Genomic DNA, 16,777 nt, shown 5'->3' on the forward strand with positions numbered 1-16,777 from the left:
ATTACACACTTACTGCTTATTGTATCGTTAAACAATGGGTCTGTGTAAATGAGTACACACATGTAAATATACACACATTACACTTTAAATACAGATAACGTATTATTAAAGGGCTGCGTTTGCTACACAGCTGAGCTCATTTAAAGTCTGCCTCACTTCCTCTTGTAGAGTACTGTGGTCTGAGATGAAAAAGATTGGAAGTTTGTTTTGTAAGCATGACAGTGAACCGACATTTCTGAATATCTAAACATTTATTAAGAATCAATCATTCACATAAGAAATATTATAAATTAGCATTATAAAATCTAAAACTTTGTAAGCTAAATACAAAAACAGCACAGAAAGAACATTTCAAGTACAGAGGTGGGGCAGACGTGATCATGAGACCGGAAGAGCTCAAACTGATCTAGCAGAACAAAAGATGATCCACATCTGAACTGAGGTTAATGCAATGTTTAAGCTTCATACAAAAAGAAAAAGATCATCTGTTAGCTCAGGGCTAAATGAATAAATCCTCATGTTTTGGACGGTTATGCAGTTGTTCTGTAAAGACTTCAGTAGAATGATTTGTTGTTTTTTTTCTCCTGTAAGGACAGATGCAAAAGAGTGGCCACCTCACTACGTTCCTGTAGGAAAAGTAAAAGATTTATGGGGAAAAAACGTGAAATTAATATCTATTAGTGGTGCTTGCTCATGCAAAATCTGCCACAATGATGCTTGTGCATGGACACCTGCCGATTGCAACAGTTGAAGTAAAATGTGCAGAATTAATACCCGATGCATCATTAAGACGTATGAGACCAAATCTTACACCTAGTCAAAGCCACGACTTATTCTGACAATATTAGTTTTCATGTCTGTGAATTGTCACTCTGGTTGTGAACCCGAATGCTTAAAGTAATTTACACAGGATTAGATGGGTGTGCCTACTGCACACTGCACACACACAGGTAACTAACCCAATAAGTAACTGTAAAAAAATATTGCATTTCAACATACATCTGTGATTATTAGCAGAAACTGTATACAATGCATAATCTTGCTCAGAAGGAGAGTATAAATACTTGGAAAACATATTTCAATTATTCTCTTTAAATGGGACCTATAATGTGCGTCTCAGTTGTCCCCATGAATACAGCACAGATCATTTAATTGTGTTGTAAATACCAATTTTTTGTGCAAGGAAATGTTGTTTTGAAATGTACATTTTCAAATGCAAATGAGCCGCTGCTCGCCACCCCACTTTTCCAGAAAAGCTCGTTTAGAACTTGTGCCTTGGATACTGTGCCAAAAAAAAAAAACATCTATTTTGATCTTGATGATCGTCACAGTCATGCTCATGTGAAATTGCACTTCTTCATCATTATGAAAGTTTATTATCTGCATGCGTTTTAAAGCCATATCAGTTTTAAAGGGTTAGTTCACCCAAAAATGAAATTGATGTCATTAATGACTCACCCTAATGTCATTCCACAACCGTAAGACCTCCGTTCATCTTCGGAACAAAGTTTAAGATATTTTATATTTAGCCCGAGAGCGTATGCAGTCTATGCACACTGTACTGTCCATGTCCAGAAAGGGAATAAAAAAATCAAAGTAGTCCATATGTGACATCAGTTAGTTAATTAGAATGTCTTGAAGCATCGAAAATACATTTTGGTCAAAAAATAGCAAAAACTACGACTTTATTCAGCATTGTCTTCTCTTCCGTGTGTTTTCAAACTTCAAATAAAGATTTCAATGTCACGTTATTTCAGCAGTTTGGCACTTTGACACGTGATCCAAACTGCTGAAATCACGTGACATTGGCGATCCGAATCATTGATCGATTCACTGATTCATGGCCGTTTGATGCTGAATAAAGTCGTAGTTTTTGTTATTTTTGGACCAAAATGTATTTTGATGCTTCAAGAGATTCTAATTAACCAACTGATGTCACATATGGACTACTTTGATGATGTTTTTGTTACATTTCTGGACAGTATAGTGTAGGGCTGTCAACAATAATCGATTCGGCGATGCATCGCGATGCGGGGCATGAACGATTCAGCATCGATGCGGCAAAGTGCCATAATCGATTATGTCACTGTTTATTTTCTGGCGGACGATAAAGTTGTGAAGTTTCAAATACTTCCGGTTCCGGGAGAATAACAACAACAACAAGGAAGATGGCCGCGATAGACGAGTTATTAAAAACGCACTAACGACCCGAGGTGTGTAGGATTGTTCGTATATATTTTTTGCACAATAATAAATTAATCTATAATGACGAAATACGGCGCAATTCACCTTTATTCCACAAGGTGGCAATGTCTGATACCCAATGATGAAGTGACGTTTCACTCATAGATACCTCTGACAGAAAACGAAACAATAATTATAATCTGCAAAACTTGAAATGGCTTAGTGATTTACTTCAGAGAGCAAGTACTAAACACAATCATATGTTAGTGTCACTGTCTCTTGATGATGGATGTGGTCAAAAAGCTGTCAGTGATCAAAATATTGATTTTGAAGACGTTGAAAATGAGTTTGGAGAATATGCTGGAGATCGCGAATATGAGGTAGATTTTGAATATACTGGTAAACGAACTCTGACGAGGTCATATGATGATGGTATTAAACATCTGCTCAAACTGAATCCTTCCAAGCTCCAAAAGGTAACGAAATAGGTTTTATTTTATTCTTCTGTAGCTGTTACTCTAAAATCAGGAGTTTTTATTATCACGACAGGTAGAGGTCTATCCATGTTAAATATAGATCTGGGTCGCTAACGACCTGAATATGTAAGAATGTTTGGTGAAACAGTCATGCATTTAAGGGTTAATTGCATTTTATTTTATTTTATTTTATTACGTTTTATTTTATTTAATAACTTTAATGTCAAAGATACAGGAAACACATAGCAGCCAGCTGTACAATTGGCCAATACAATCTGTTGTTTAATATCTGCTTGTATTGCCTCATGACTGATGAAAAATTTGCTTTGTGTGCAGTAGAATTTTGATGCATCACAATGCATCGTAGAATCGAATTGAATCGAATCGTTACCTGGTGAATCGTAATCGAATCGAATCGTGACGGCAGTGCCAATGCACACCTCTAGTATAGTGTGCATTGACTGTATATGCTCTGGGACTATAATATAAAATATCTTAAACTGTGTTCCGAAGATGACCGGGAGTCTTATGGGTGTGGAACAACATTAGGGTGAGTCATTAGTGACATCAATTTCATTTTTAGGTGAATAACCCTTTAACTTCTGATATATGGTTTTCTGCGCACACGCATCCGAAACACGAGCACAGAAAGCTGGCTGTCAGACAGAGTGTCCCATGAGTATTAAAATAAGTAATCTTTCAAACGTCTTATTGTGCTTAAGTTTGTTTGTGAAGTTTCCGCATAAAATACAGCACATATCATTGGAATGAAATCTTTAAATGCAAATTAACTGCTGCTCGCCACCCCACTTTTCCAGAAAAGCTTGTTTAGAACTTCTGCCTTTGATACTATCAAAAACTAACAAAGCATCTATGATGATCTCTATGTTTTGATGATCATCTCCATTGCCATCATGCTCATGTGAAATTGCACTTCATCATCATGAAAGTTTATTATCTGCATGCATTTTAAAGCCATGTGAGTCTGAGCGTCCCATGAGTATTAAAATAAGAAATATATTTTATGTCTCACTGTGCTTATGTTCACAAACACAGTCTGTTAGTGCTTCAGTGACTACACTCAGAGAAGGATTTTTTTAATAGCATCAAATAACTAACTAAAACTAAACTAAACGAACACTTGAAATGAAATCGTGATAAAAACTGCCTACACTGACAGAAACCAACTTTGGGAAAAAATGATTTAAAGTGTAACTTAATTGTTTAGTTCGTCTCGAGTCCATTAGAAATCATGGAGGGGCGGGCATTATGACCTAAACTGGAACCAGCCACCGAGGGGCGATCGAGGCACGGAGGCTTCAGTTTCTGAGGAGCGCTGCAGGCTTAATATAAGTTAAAGGGTTACTTCAGCAATTAGCATATGGCTTTCTATCAGCAGAAACCCTGGAGTATATTCAAATGATCGTGTATCGAATGATTCAAATATCGTCAATTTGCGTCATCAGAGCAATTTTTGGCCAGAGGCTAAAGACTACAGCCAGCAGAGGGAGCCATTTCCACGTTTTTAACCCGCACATGGCGGATGGGAGATCTTACTAATAGCACTCAGCTCGCAGCTGCAGGCAGGCATTGATGTAAACTGAGCGGCCAGTGGAGCAAAGTAAGTGTTTCAAACTTATCAAATTAATTCCTATTAAAAATTAAGCTTCCAAAGGCATGAACTGAAGGCGCGCCAGACTGAACACGCGCTGTGAATGTATATGCCGTGAGCCCAGACGCGTTTACCTCAACTCTCATCATGAGAGCTCATTCAGCTCATGAATCAAAATGAATGTTATCTGACTCCTGCAGCGTTTGTGCTGTGACACACCCTCAGCGGCTAAATCACATTATATTGAACAGACACGTTCAGTTTTTAATTGTAATGTCTGTTCTCTAACTGAACTGATTTTGTGAAAAAGAACACGGTGGGGAAAGTGATCAGTGATTCAGTAATCTAGTAGGTGGCTTTGGGAGTGGCCTCACATGGCAGCGAAGCATTCTGGGAATTGTTGTCTTTCATCCCCATGAGACAAAAAAATAACTTTTCTGTCTTATCTCAGTCTAGAAAGCACCAAATTCAGAAAATAATTTCACATTTCTACTACATTAATGACCCATTTTAAATACAGATTCATCTTCCCAGCGCTCAGGTACCCCTTTAATATAAATTAAAAAATCCACTTGAGTATATGCGGTTACATGACTTGCCTGTATTGTGGATGCTGGTGTCACAGAGGGATTGTTGCTCTTGAAGGGCCAGAGTCTGGTTAACAAACCTCAGCATACCTGACAGAGACTCTAGGTCCGGTTCCTCTGCTTCCTCTTGGTCCAGCATGTATGTGAGTGGATTAAAGGACATGTCTGTAGTGGAGGTGGCCTCATGTGTGCTTAGACCCTGCCAGGCCTGGTGTGGGGAGAGGGGCGGCAGCAGTGTAGCCTGCACACTGGCTTTCAAACTGTCTGAAAGCTCAAGAGAGGTGTCAGAGAAGGTGTTGTGCCAGGAGGAGAGGCTGGAACGTGCTGAAGAGTTTTTGTGAGAGGGGGGCGGGGAGCCGTGATGAATAGAGTCTTTGAGAGGAGGAGAAAGAGGGGGAGGAGTGCTGGGTTTGTGGCGAAGTGTGATATTGTGTAGTTCTGTGGCCCTTTCGAAGCTTGAGAGCTTGGCCTGAAGACGGGTGAGCTCAGACTCCTAAAAAAAAATAAATAAATAAAAATAAAAATAAAAAACAGGAAAGGAAAAAAAAAAAAAAAAAGATTTACTGAAAGTCATACAAAGCCGTTTCAAACTTAGTGGGAAACCTACCTGTTTTTTGTAAAAAAAAAAATCTTAATGTTTTTTGATTTTTTTACATTAATATAAAATGTATATGAAAAGGGGGCTGGGGAAGAAAAAAATAAATAAACAGTAGACATACATTGTAGATAAACATTCAGTTTTATACCCCTTTTTATATTCCACTTTATTGTCATTTAAATGTTTATTTTTTTACCAACAATTCTGTTATTAAAAAGTTTACATAAAAACTGCCTTAAGTGTAATTTGCAGTGCCTTGCGAAAGTATTCGGCCCCCTTGAACTTTGCGGCCTTTTGCCACATTTCAGGCTTCAAACATGATATGAAACTGTAATTTTTTGTGAAGAATCAACAACAAGTGGGACAATCATGAAGTGGAACATAATTTATTGGATATTTCAAACTTTTTTAACAAATCAAAAACTGAAAAATTGGGCGTGCAAAATTATTCGGCCCCCTTAATACTTTTGAAACAAAGTTAATACTTTGTAGCGCCACCTTTTGCTGCGATTACAGCTGTAAGTCGCTTGGGGTATGTCTCTATCTGTTTTGCACATCGAGAGACTGAAATTTTTGCCCATTCCTCCTTGCAGAACAGCTCGAGCTCAGTGAGGTTGGATGGAGAGCGTTTGTGAACAGCAGTTTTCAGTTCTTTCCACAGATTCTCGATTGGATTCAGGTCTGGACTTTGACTTGGCCATTCTAACACCTGGATATGTTTATTTTTCAACCATTCCATTGTAGATTTTGCTTTATGTTTTGGATCAAAATCTCCATCCCAGTCTCAGGTCTTGCAGACTTCATCAGGTTTTCTTCCAGAATGGTCCTGTATTTGGCCCCATCTATCTTCCCATCAATTTTAACCATCTTCCCTGTCCCTGCTGAAGAAAAGCAGGCCCAAACCATGATGCTGCCACCACCATGTTTGACAGTGGGGATGGTGTGTTCAGGGTGATGAGCTGTGTTGCTTTTACGCCAAACATAACGTTTTGCATTGTTGCCAAAAAGTTCAATTTTGGTTTCATCTAACCAGAGCACCTTCTTCCACATGTTTGGTGTGTCTCCCAGGTGGTTTGTGGCAAACTTTAAACAAAACTTTTTATGGATATCTTTAAGAAATGTCTTTCTTCTTTCCACTCTTCCATAAAGGCCAGATTTGTGCAGTATACGACTGATTGTTGTCCTATGGACAGAGTCTCCCACCTCAGCTCTAGATCTCTGCAGTTCATCCAGAGTGATCATGGGCCTCTTGGCTGCATCTCTGATCAGTCTTCTCCTTGTATGAGCCGAAAGTTTAGAGGGACGGCCAGGTCTTGGAAGGAGTATCAGACCACTGCAAATCTACCATTTCAATATTATCGCTTGCACAGTGCTCCTTGGGATGTTTAAAGCTTGGGAAATCTTTTTGTATCCAAATCCGGCTTTAAAGTTCTCCACAACAGTATCTCGGACCTGCCTGGTGTGTTCCTTGTTCTTCATGATGCTCTCTGCGCTTTAAACAGACCTCTGAGACTATCACAGTGCAGGTGCATTTATACGGAGACTTGATTACACACAGGTGGATTCTATTTATCATCATTAGTCATTTAGGTCAACATTGGGTCATTCAGAGATCCTCACTGAACTTCTGGAGAGAGTTTGCTGCACTGAAAATAAAGGGGCCGAATAATTTTGCACGCCCAATTTTTCAGTTTTTGATTTGTTAAAAAAGTTTGAAATATCCAATACATTTCATTCCACTTCATGATTGTCCCACTTGTTGTTGATTTTTTTCACAAAGAATTACAGCTTTATATCTTTATGTTTGAAGCCTGAAATGTGGCAAAAGGTCGCAAAGTTCAAGGGGGCCGAATACTTTCACAAAGCACTGTAAATGTTTGTACAACTCAGTTTCAGCTTTTGGAGTGTTGATTAGGTCTGAGCGATATCTTGTTTGTTCAATGATGCGATATTCGATATGCGATACGATCTTGCTATTAGTTTGTAAAATCTATTTAAATTATATTTTAAAAAGAATTTAAAAACTGAGAATGATATTATTTATGTGTTTCACAGTCTTTTTGGGAAAAGAAAGCACCGCTACAAATTCTGAAATTGACCAGCAGTGTTTTAGCAAAAATGAATGTAATTTAAATACCATAAACTCTTAGCTTGACTTTGGTAATATATAGTTATATCAACCTAAAACTGAACATCAACAACATCCAGGTTAACAAAGACTCCTGAACTAGGGGTCGACGATTATTTTTGTAATTTTAATTTATCTTTGTCATTAAAAATAAGAACTAAAAACAGTAGCCGTCACATAAATTACATATACACTGATACATGATAAAGCTACAAAGGTTATTCATCCAAAAGTACGAAGTGATTTTCTCTTGTTCTTCTGTTGTTTGATAGAGAGCGGCAATTTTACTGTCACTTTAAGACCTAATGCACAGATCCTATTGGCACGCATTCGGCTTCTTTCCTCGACTGATATCCTTCACTTAAAGCATAACCGACTGTTTTTACATGAATACTCGTCAAGACAGTCATTTTGACATAACAGTGTGTGTTGACAGTTTTGAGTGCGTAACGAAACAGAACTGAAGGGATCACACACTTTCAAAGAGTCGGCTGGTGCGCACGTTTCGGTGTGTGTGTCAGACAGCGCAAGACTGCAAGGAGTTGTTTTTCATAAGTTATTGCCTTTAATAACTATTTTTAACATCAAGCAAGTCACATAAGTAACAGTCGTGTGCCCAGTCTATTCTCTGTTATACACGTTGGCCTAAAACGTACACCTTTCACAATGTTGAAGTAGCCTATTAAAATCATTCAGATATTGCATGCCGTTGCGATTTGCATATTGTGATATGTACATTTGCGATATTTCGATATATTGCACAGATTTGTTGTAAATTGTATTTACAGGTACAATGTTTGATTTGAGAATGGCCATCGATCCAGTTTATTTCCCTACCATCAGTCTGTGAGGCTGGGATAGGTTCCAGCATCCCTGTGACCCTACATTGGACAAACGGTTTGGAGACCGGATGGATATTTTATATGGATGTAATATGATTTGCTGTCTGTGGAGGTTTTGTAAACACCATACAGCGAGTCATGTACCTTGATAAGCAGGTTCTCATTAGCACTCTGCAGGAGCAGTTCTTTGCTGTGAAGCTCGGCGTGTAGGCGAGCGGAGGTAGATCTGGCCTCGTCGAGCTGGTCTCGGGCCTGTTGCAGCCGCTGGCTGAGCTGCTCCTGAGAGTTTCGCAAGCTGCTGGAGATCTGATCTGACACCTTCAGCAGCTGCCCACGCGTCTGCTGGAGATCTGAAAGCTGTGAGGTAAAGAGAGAGGGTCAGGCCCAGCAAACCAGCTCAACTGTCCTATGAGAATGAAAACAAACTTTCTGTTTCTCTGAACCTCTTTGTGATGCTCTTCTCTCTGCTGCTCAAGCTCCTGCTGCAGGGCAGTAATGGTGGCCTGAAGTCTGACCTCAGCCTGCGTAGAGCGCTTCTCCATCACAGACATTTCGTCTCGTAGCTGATGAACTTCATTCTCCTACAAAAAACAACAACAAGCGGGTTAAGAGCCACCGAGCCCCTGAGAGAACTTAAGAATCTGAGAGATGTCTCATGAAAAGGGAACTTTAACTTTACTGATCTGCTCATCTTAACAATGTACTTTTTCAGACTTGTGTGTCCCCAAGTCACAAACACAGCTACACTATATTGCTAAAAGTATTGGGACACCCCTCCAAGTCACTGATTTCAGGTGTTCCAATTACTTCCATGGCCACACTGCTTCTACAAACATTTGTGAATGAATGGGTCGTTTTCAGGAGCTCAGTAAATTCAAGCATGGTACCGTGATAGTCCATTCGTGAAATTTCCTCACTACTAAAATATTCCACGGTCAACTGTTAGAAGGTATTATAACAAAGTGGAAGCAATTGGGAAAAGCAGCAACCCAGCCAGAGTGGTAAGGAACGTAAAATCACAGGGTGGGGTCAGCGCATGCTGAGGCACAAAGTGCGCAGAAGTTGCCAACTTTTTGCAGAGTCAAGAGCTATACACCTCCATGCTTCGTGTGGCCTTCAGATTAGCTCAAAAACAGAGCTTAGAGAGTTTAATGGAATGGGTTTCCATTGCAGAGCAGCTGCATCCAAGCCTGGACTGGACCGTTTTTAACAGCACTTTGGATCAGACTATCAGTTATAACGGATTATATAAAGTTTTGTATGAGTAACTGCATACCAACAAAAACCTACAAAACTCTTCCCAACACCAGGCCTTGGATTACACCACAGATTAAACAAAAACTTGTTGAAAAACAAAATATTTCAATGCAAGGTTTGGCTTTCACTTAAAAAACTAGACAGGCAGATAAAAAAAATGACATTATTAAAGAAAAACTTAACTACAAAGAGAAAATAGAACATGCGTTTTCAACAATTAATACAAAACTTAACGCTCTCCCTTTAAATCCACCAAAAACTCATCCCTTTACAGAGGTGAATGTTCGACAAAAGCTGAGTAGGTATAAAATTGGCAAGGCCATGGGGCCGGACGGCATCCCTGCCAGGGTACTCAGGCTTGGTGCAATGGAACTCTCCCGGTTTTCTAGTCTATAATGCATGAGTCAAAGTACAGCATGGTGGCCAACCCTCTGGAAAAATTCCACCATCATTCCTCTACAAAAGAAGCCCCACCCATTAGAGCTCAATCATTATAGACCTGTTGCTCTCACACCCATAATCAGCAAATATTACAAAAATCTGATTCTGTGCACCATCCTGTCAACTGTCAATCCACAGCTGGACAAACATTAGTTTGCTTATAAAGCCAGTCAAGGGACGAAGGATGCTGTCGTACGTCTCCTTCATCCCCTCCTTCAACATCTGGAAGCATCTGGTAACTTTGCTGCTGTTCTTTTTGTAGACCTAAGCTCAGCTTTTAATACAATCCTACACCAACTCAATGCTTCACCTCAATACATCCACCTGATTCACAGTTTCTTGAGCAACAGGCCACAGGCTGTGAGAATAGGGTCTGTCACATCGGATACCATAAAAACTAACACTGGAGCTCCTCAAGGTTGTGTCCTCTCTCCCTTTCTCTATACACTCTACACTAATGACTGTATTAGTCCTTCACCTAGTACAACATACTATAAATATTCTGATGACACTGTAATGTTGTCTCTCCTCAATGATCACACTACCATTGAAGCTTATCATGATACAATATCACATTTCACACAATGGTGCACAGACAATTTTCTCCATCTTAATGTTGAGAAAACAAAAGAACTGGTCTTTAATGCACCCAGTCTCAGTCAAATCACCATTCATGGCAACATGATAGAACAGGTTGAGGAATTCAAATATCTGGGACTTACCTTGATAAGCATCTATGTTGGTAAGCATCTTCCATCCTCACCGGACCATCACATAACAGATACCCATAAATGCTCACAACAATGTCTGCATGGTCTACGAAAACTCAGTTCTCTATAGATTGCCCCATATCTTTTGTTACTACTGTACACGAGCATTATCCAGCCCATTTTGTTATATTGCTCCACTAGTTTTTACACCATGCTCTCAGTCACAAACAAAAATGAAATGAATAAAATAACACACACAATTTCAAAAATAATAATTTCCCCTACACCCAACATCTCAGAACTCAATGATAGAGCAACTGCCTTGCCCAAAGCATAATAACAGACCCACAGCAACCCCTCAACTCTCACTTCACCCTGCTTCCCTCCGGACGCAGGTACAGGACCCTGACATGGAGAAGAGCTTGCTTCAAAAAGAACTTTGTACCATTAGCCATTTCAAATCTTAACAGGCAACAAAGCTGAACTTTCACCTTTTTTTTGTTTGTCTGTACATGTTTTTGCCAGTCACATGTACTGTATGACAGTCTGTGAAAACAAATTTCCCGTTAAGGGACAATAAATGTCTGTCTGTCTGTCTGTCTGTCTGTCTATCTTTCTATCTTACATCAAGTGAAATGCAATTAGTCAGATGCAGAGGTGTAAAGCATGCCGCCACTGGACTCCAGAGCAGTGGAGACGTGTTCTCTGGAGTAACGAATCAGACTACTCTGTCTGGCAATCCAATGGACGAGTCTGGGTTTGGCGCACTAGCCTGACTGCCTTGTGCAAGTGTAAAGTTTGATGGAGGGAGATTATGGTGTGGGGTTGTTTTTCAATTGTATGCTCCCAACTTTGTGGGAACAGTCTGGGGATGGCCCCTTCCTGTTCCAACATGAGTGGCACCAGTGCACAAAGCAAGGTCCATAAAAGACATGGTTAAGCGAGTTTGGTGTGGAGGAACTTGACTTGCCTGCACAGGGTCCTGACCTCAACCCAACAAAAAAAATTGGGATGAATTAGAGTGGGGGAAACATCAGTGCCTGACCTCACAAATGCGCTTCTAGAAGAATGGTAAAAAAATCCCATAAACACACTCCTTAACCTTGTGGAAAGCCTTCCCAAAAAAGTTGAAGCTGTTATATGTTATAGATTCAATAAGTTGAAAGAATGCAGGTTAAGGTGTTTACATGCAGAGCGATTTAGAGGTAATGGGCAAAAATCTAGCTCTGTTGATCGGTTTATTCTAAAGCAAGCCACAGATACAAAGAAAAGGTTTAATAGATCTACATGCAGTTTTGGCTTATTAGGCATAATCAAATTAAGAATTTGCATGTAAAACAACAAATGACAAAATAAACGGTGAAAAAGCACAACTTCAGGAAGTGCCTTCACTTCGCAGCCATTAGATGATTGGGCTGTCATTTCATCAATGTGAAAATGCACTCAACTGGCACTGAATTTAGAAATTGACCTGAATCTGTCAAAATTATAGAGTTCCACTTGGAAAACCATATGGGTCACATCTGAATCTAAATGTACTTGAGTTTGATGAATGAGTTTAAAGCTGCAAATGTTTCACCTTATGACGTGCTTGCTGGGTGACTTCATCTATCTGTCTGTTCAGAGAGTCACAGCGTGACTGTGCCCCCTGTAACTCCTGCACCGTCTTCTGGAGATGCTCACGATACACATGCAGCTGCTGGCCATGCTCCAGAGCACCCTGATACACACACGCACACAATAAAAATAATACAGTGTTGAGATTTGCAAGTCTTACCGATTAACCTTTTAGTGCTCTTTAGATCATACAGTAAGCAGTTAGCATACGTTTGATTATTTCAGGAAAAACAAATGGATTAGATCTAGGTTTGATAAAATCAGAAAAATCAAAAATGTCATGGATGACATGTCACCCATGGTAAAATAAGATGAAATAACTAAATGTTACACAACTCTAAAAGATCAATGTTACACAAGCAAGTTAGTATTTGTTAATTCCTGTATAGCAAGTTTAATGTTGTAACATTGTTACTTCTGTTTATTGAACGTTTCATTATTCACATCGCAACCCCCCACCCCCTAAAACACTTTTAAATTGGGTTCTTTTTATACACTTTCTGGAATATAACCAAGTATTGACACAGACCGTGTCACATGAGATTCCACTCACTCCACTGAATGATATTTATGCTTTCATCTGGGCTTAAAAACGGAAGAAAATAAATCACTTAAATCCAAGCAGAATCTGAATTTTAAGGTTTCTGTTCATGTGTTCAAGTTTAATTGGGGGGTAATTTTTTTTTGTTTGCCTAGACTTTCTACAAAAACTTGATGAACTCCAGTGGATCCTCAAACTGTCAGCAAACATCATACAGTAGCTCGACAAGTGTCTCCATCAAGAATGAAGTGCTGCACACATTTTAGAGACTCTACTGGTCTCGACTTGTTTGCAGTGAAAGGGCAAATAAAGAACTGGGTTTTCTGCATTTTCTTTTCTCAAACATTAACCTTTACAAACATTACGTTTTTTTGTGTGTGTGTGTGTTTTTTGTACTTGAGGAGCAAAGAGAGTCTTAGTCTGGTATTTGCCATCTAGTCATAGTCAATACAGCCTGCGCATAGCACTTTATCTTAAATAACACAAGAGTTCGGCAAAACGTATTAAACAACAGGAAAAGCTGAGCACACACATTGCTAGAATAAAATGTGTAACCCTTAAGTTGATGAAAACATAATACAATGCACTTCTTAATGTGGCCATTGGATGCGTCAGTGAAACATTTACATATGCTGTACTATTTGAACTCATGAGTGGTGGACTGCTAAATTAAAATATTACACGATTTTATATTAATATTAAATTTTATCATCATCATTTAGTCACGCTTAAGCTGTTCCAAACCTGTATAAATGTCTTTGTTCTGTTGAACACAAAGGAAGATATTTGAATAATGTTTGTAACAAAGCAGATCTCGTCAGCCATTGACTACCATAATGGGGGGGGGGGAAGAATATATGATATATATGAATATATGTATATGAATATATATTATATAATATATGAATACTATGAGTCGTCGTCAATGGCTGGTGAGATTTGCTTGGTTAAAAAAAAATCTCCTAAAATCTCCTTTGTGTTCAGTAGAAGAAAGGAATTCACACAGGTTTGAAACAACTTGTGTAAACAATTGCCTGTATGTCAGTCAAACTTAGGGCGGGAAATTTAAGGTCGGGGCGTTCAGTCAGGACTTGACCTGTTGTGGAGCAACTATGCTTGAACCAGAGCTGTTCGGACCAATCAAATTGTCAGGGCGGGCTTTATATGAACTAAACTGAGAACTTGTTCGTATATGCAGGGGCGTGGGACTGGGGGGATAAAGGGTACTGAGTAACCAGGGCCCGAGGCAGGGGGGGGGCCTTAGAAGTCAGTTTTCTATACATACACATACATGGTACGGGGGCCCAGCAAGATGGTTTGTACCCAGGGCCCAAAATTTGGTGCTACGCCCCTGCGTATATGCATTCACCTTTACTACTTTACTCTCAAAAATAATGATCATGTTGGTAAGTACTCTGTGTATCTTTAAATTCTTTTTACAACACCGGTAAAGATCGTTTACACACATCTTTTTTTCCCTACTTCTTCCAGCGTGCGTGGAGTTGAGTTCAGTTGACAACTAAGTAAGTGCGTCGCTTGTCACTTACTACGTTGCTCTGATTGGTTGTAGGTGCATTTTCTTTCACAGTTCGGTTGAAACACCCCATAATCACAGCCCAAAGGAGCAATTTTAGAGCAATTTTAGACTCATATTCTGGCTAGAATCTGAGTAGGACAAAGTCAGGCAAGGTGAGCAAGAAACAGAATTTTCATTTTTGGGTGAACTATCCATTTAAACTGAATTATAAAATGTTCTTAACAGGTGAATGGTCATTTCTTTTCAGAACAATTAAACCTGATTTTATTTTTGTTTAAGTTCCTGTTGAAGTTTCATTAGTTTCTGTTTCCATCACTTGAACTTTTATATTTGAAAAAATGTTAATATGCGCCTTAGCCATTGTATAAAACTTCTTGTCCTTTGTAATTACATTTTTGATGCTGAGGAAGGGGGGCAGGGGGAGGAAGGGAAAGCAGCTAAAATGTGTGTGCAATGTGTTATTTATATGATATGGGAAAATACTATATATACAGTAGAGATTCAAATTAGGGAACAACATAATTTCCTAAATTTCAAGGTCACTGCTAAATCCTTTTTTAAATTATCCTAACAGGAGCAGAAGGGCAGTTTTTTAAGCATATTTCACGAGTTAAATATATTCTGAAGTACAGTATATACAACTTAAATAAGAAACAATTGAAAATAACCCTGGTCAAAATTAGAGAACACTTTCAGATACCTTCAAGCTTTCGGTGTTAATGTGGCACTTGCTGCTAATTTCCGTAATAATCTAGCAAACCCTATTTAACTTGAAGCAAACTTTCCAATTTTCACTGACTTTGCAAGATGGCAAGCCACTCTAAGGTGACTGAAACCCTACAACACTTGGTTGTCCAGATGAAGGCCAAAGGGTTGACCCTTTCAGCTATTGCAAAAGAAGTTAGTCATTCCAAATCTGTAATTTCTAGAATACTTAATTCAAGCACACAAAAAAGTACGCTTTTGTTCTCTAATTTTGATCACTGTGTTTTAGAGAAAATAAAGGTTTCTGTTGAAGTACCTTGATATTTTGTAAAACATGCTAGCAGAACAATGGTATACCCACAGCTAAACTTCCTTCAAACAAGCAACGAATTTCAACAATATTTCTGAAAAAAATCTAAATGTTCTCTAATTTTGATCTCCACTGTATATAAACAAAAACTGCTATATCCTTCCACTTTAATTCAAGAAGGAGTAAATGAATAAAATAAAATAAATAAAATAAAATTATTATAAAATAAGAAAATATATCTAGCATAAAGGAATCTTTAATTATTAACTTAATTTAATTGTATTATTGTTTTAGATTGTGTGCATGGTAACAATTATATTGACAATTAAGCATATTTTCCCCCAGAATTATCATTAACATAATGCATTTGGACTTTTTTTTGTAATTCTCATTTTGCCGTTGTCATACATACTAGTATTTGTTTTACTGTAATACATTAAATATTATTGTTGTAGAAAGATTTTATTTAAATAAGCATACATTAAAATGCAGAACACTACATATTAAATAATTTACATTTGAATTAAAAATCTATCACCATTTCTTTAAATGTGTGATTATTTTATCATGATTTTTGTATTGAAGTAATGAAAATTGGGGATGGAGGTGCTTATTTGTCATAAAAATCTAATTCAATACTTTAATCATCCTTAATGTTGAAGACCAAGCAAAACAAAACATTTCGATTTTGGGTGAAAAATGACCCGGACAGGATTTGTGAGATTTAGCACTTCCCTCCTCCCTACAGTTCGCATCAAGCATGTGTCGTACCCTCTCAGTGTCCTCCTTAACCTGCAGCTGTGATTTCACCATCTCCATCCTCTCCGTCAGGAACTGCATCTGTCCAGAGAGCAGTAAGACCTCATCAGATCATGTTTATCCATTAGTAAACCTATCAATGTTCACGCTCAATGACTCACCTGCTGGTCTTTCTCCCTTAATTCATTCTGGCTCTTTTCCAGAGCTTCCTGTAAATACTCCACCTTCTTTTCCATCTCTAGCTTGTGCTCCTTAATGGCCACATCCAGCTGCCCCAACTCAAGAGAGAACACAATGCTTTAATAGAGTGGAGACATGGCTGCAAGAGAGATTTTTCTCATGTTTGTGTGTGGTACCAGCTGTGCTCTCTGCTGTAGCTCCCCCTGTCTCTCTTTCAGAGCAGTGTCTAGATCCAGCACCTCATGGTTCCTCTCCTCCAGCTCCTTCTGACTCTCTCTGGAATCACATCCAAT

General features: G+C 38.7%; 1 protein-coding gene across 2 annotated transcripts in view; it reads right to left on the reverse strand.

Moving 5' to 3' along the window:
* Positions 1-16,777, reverse strand: part of ccdc18 (coiled-coil domain containing 18) — a 45,409-nt gene continuing 28,632 nt past the window's right edge. The window contains exons 21-28 of one of the 2 annotated variants that reach the window (XM_067454067.1): positions 16,661-16,760; positions 16,466-16,582; positions 16,317-16,385; positions 12,415-12,555; positions 8,871-9,008; positions 8,572-8,784; positions 4,950-5,352; positions 1-626 (exon numbers count right to left, since the gene is read on the reverse strand). In XM_067454067.1, coding sequence (XP_067310168.1) covers positions 619-626; positions 4,950-5,352; positions 8,572-8,784; positions 8,871-9,008; positions 12,415-12,555; positions 16,317-16,385; positions 16,466-16,582; positions 16,661-16,760 — 1,189 coding nt within the window. In that variant the 3' untranslated portion in view covers positions 1-618. Of the gene's footprint in view, positions 627-4,871; positions 5,353-8,571; positions 8,785-8,870; positions 9,009-12,414; positions 12,556-16,316; positions 16,386-16,465; positions 16,583-16,660; positions 16,761-16,777 lie in introns of both variants that reach the window. The other variant, XM_067454066.1, reaches the window with a different exon arrangement.

This window comes from Pseudorasbora parva, chromosome 9 (assembly GCF_024679245.1).
Source record: "Pseudorasbora parva isolate DD20220531a chromosome 9, ASM2467924v1, whole genome shotgun sequence".
Taxonomy (NCBI): Eukaryota; Metazoa; Chordata; class Actinopteri; order Cypriniformes; family Gobionidae; genus Pseudorasbora; species Pseudorasbora parva.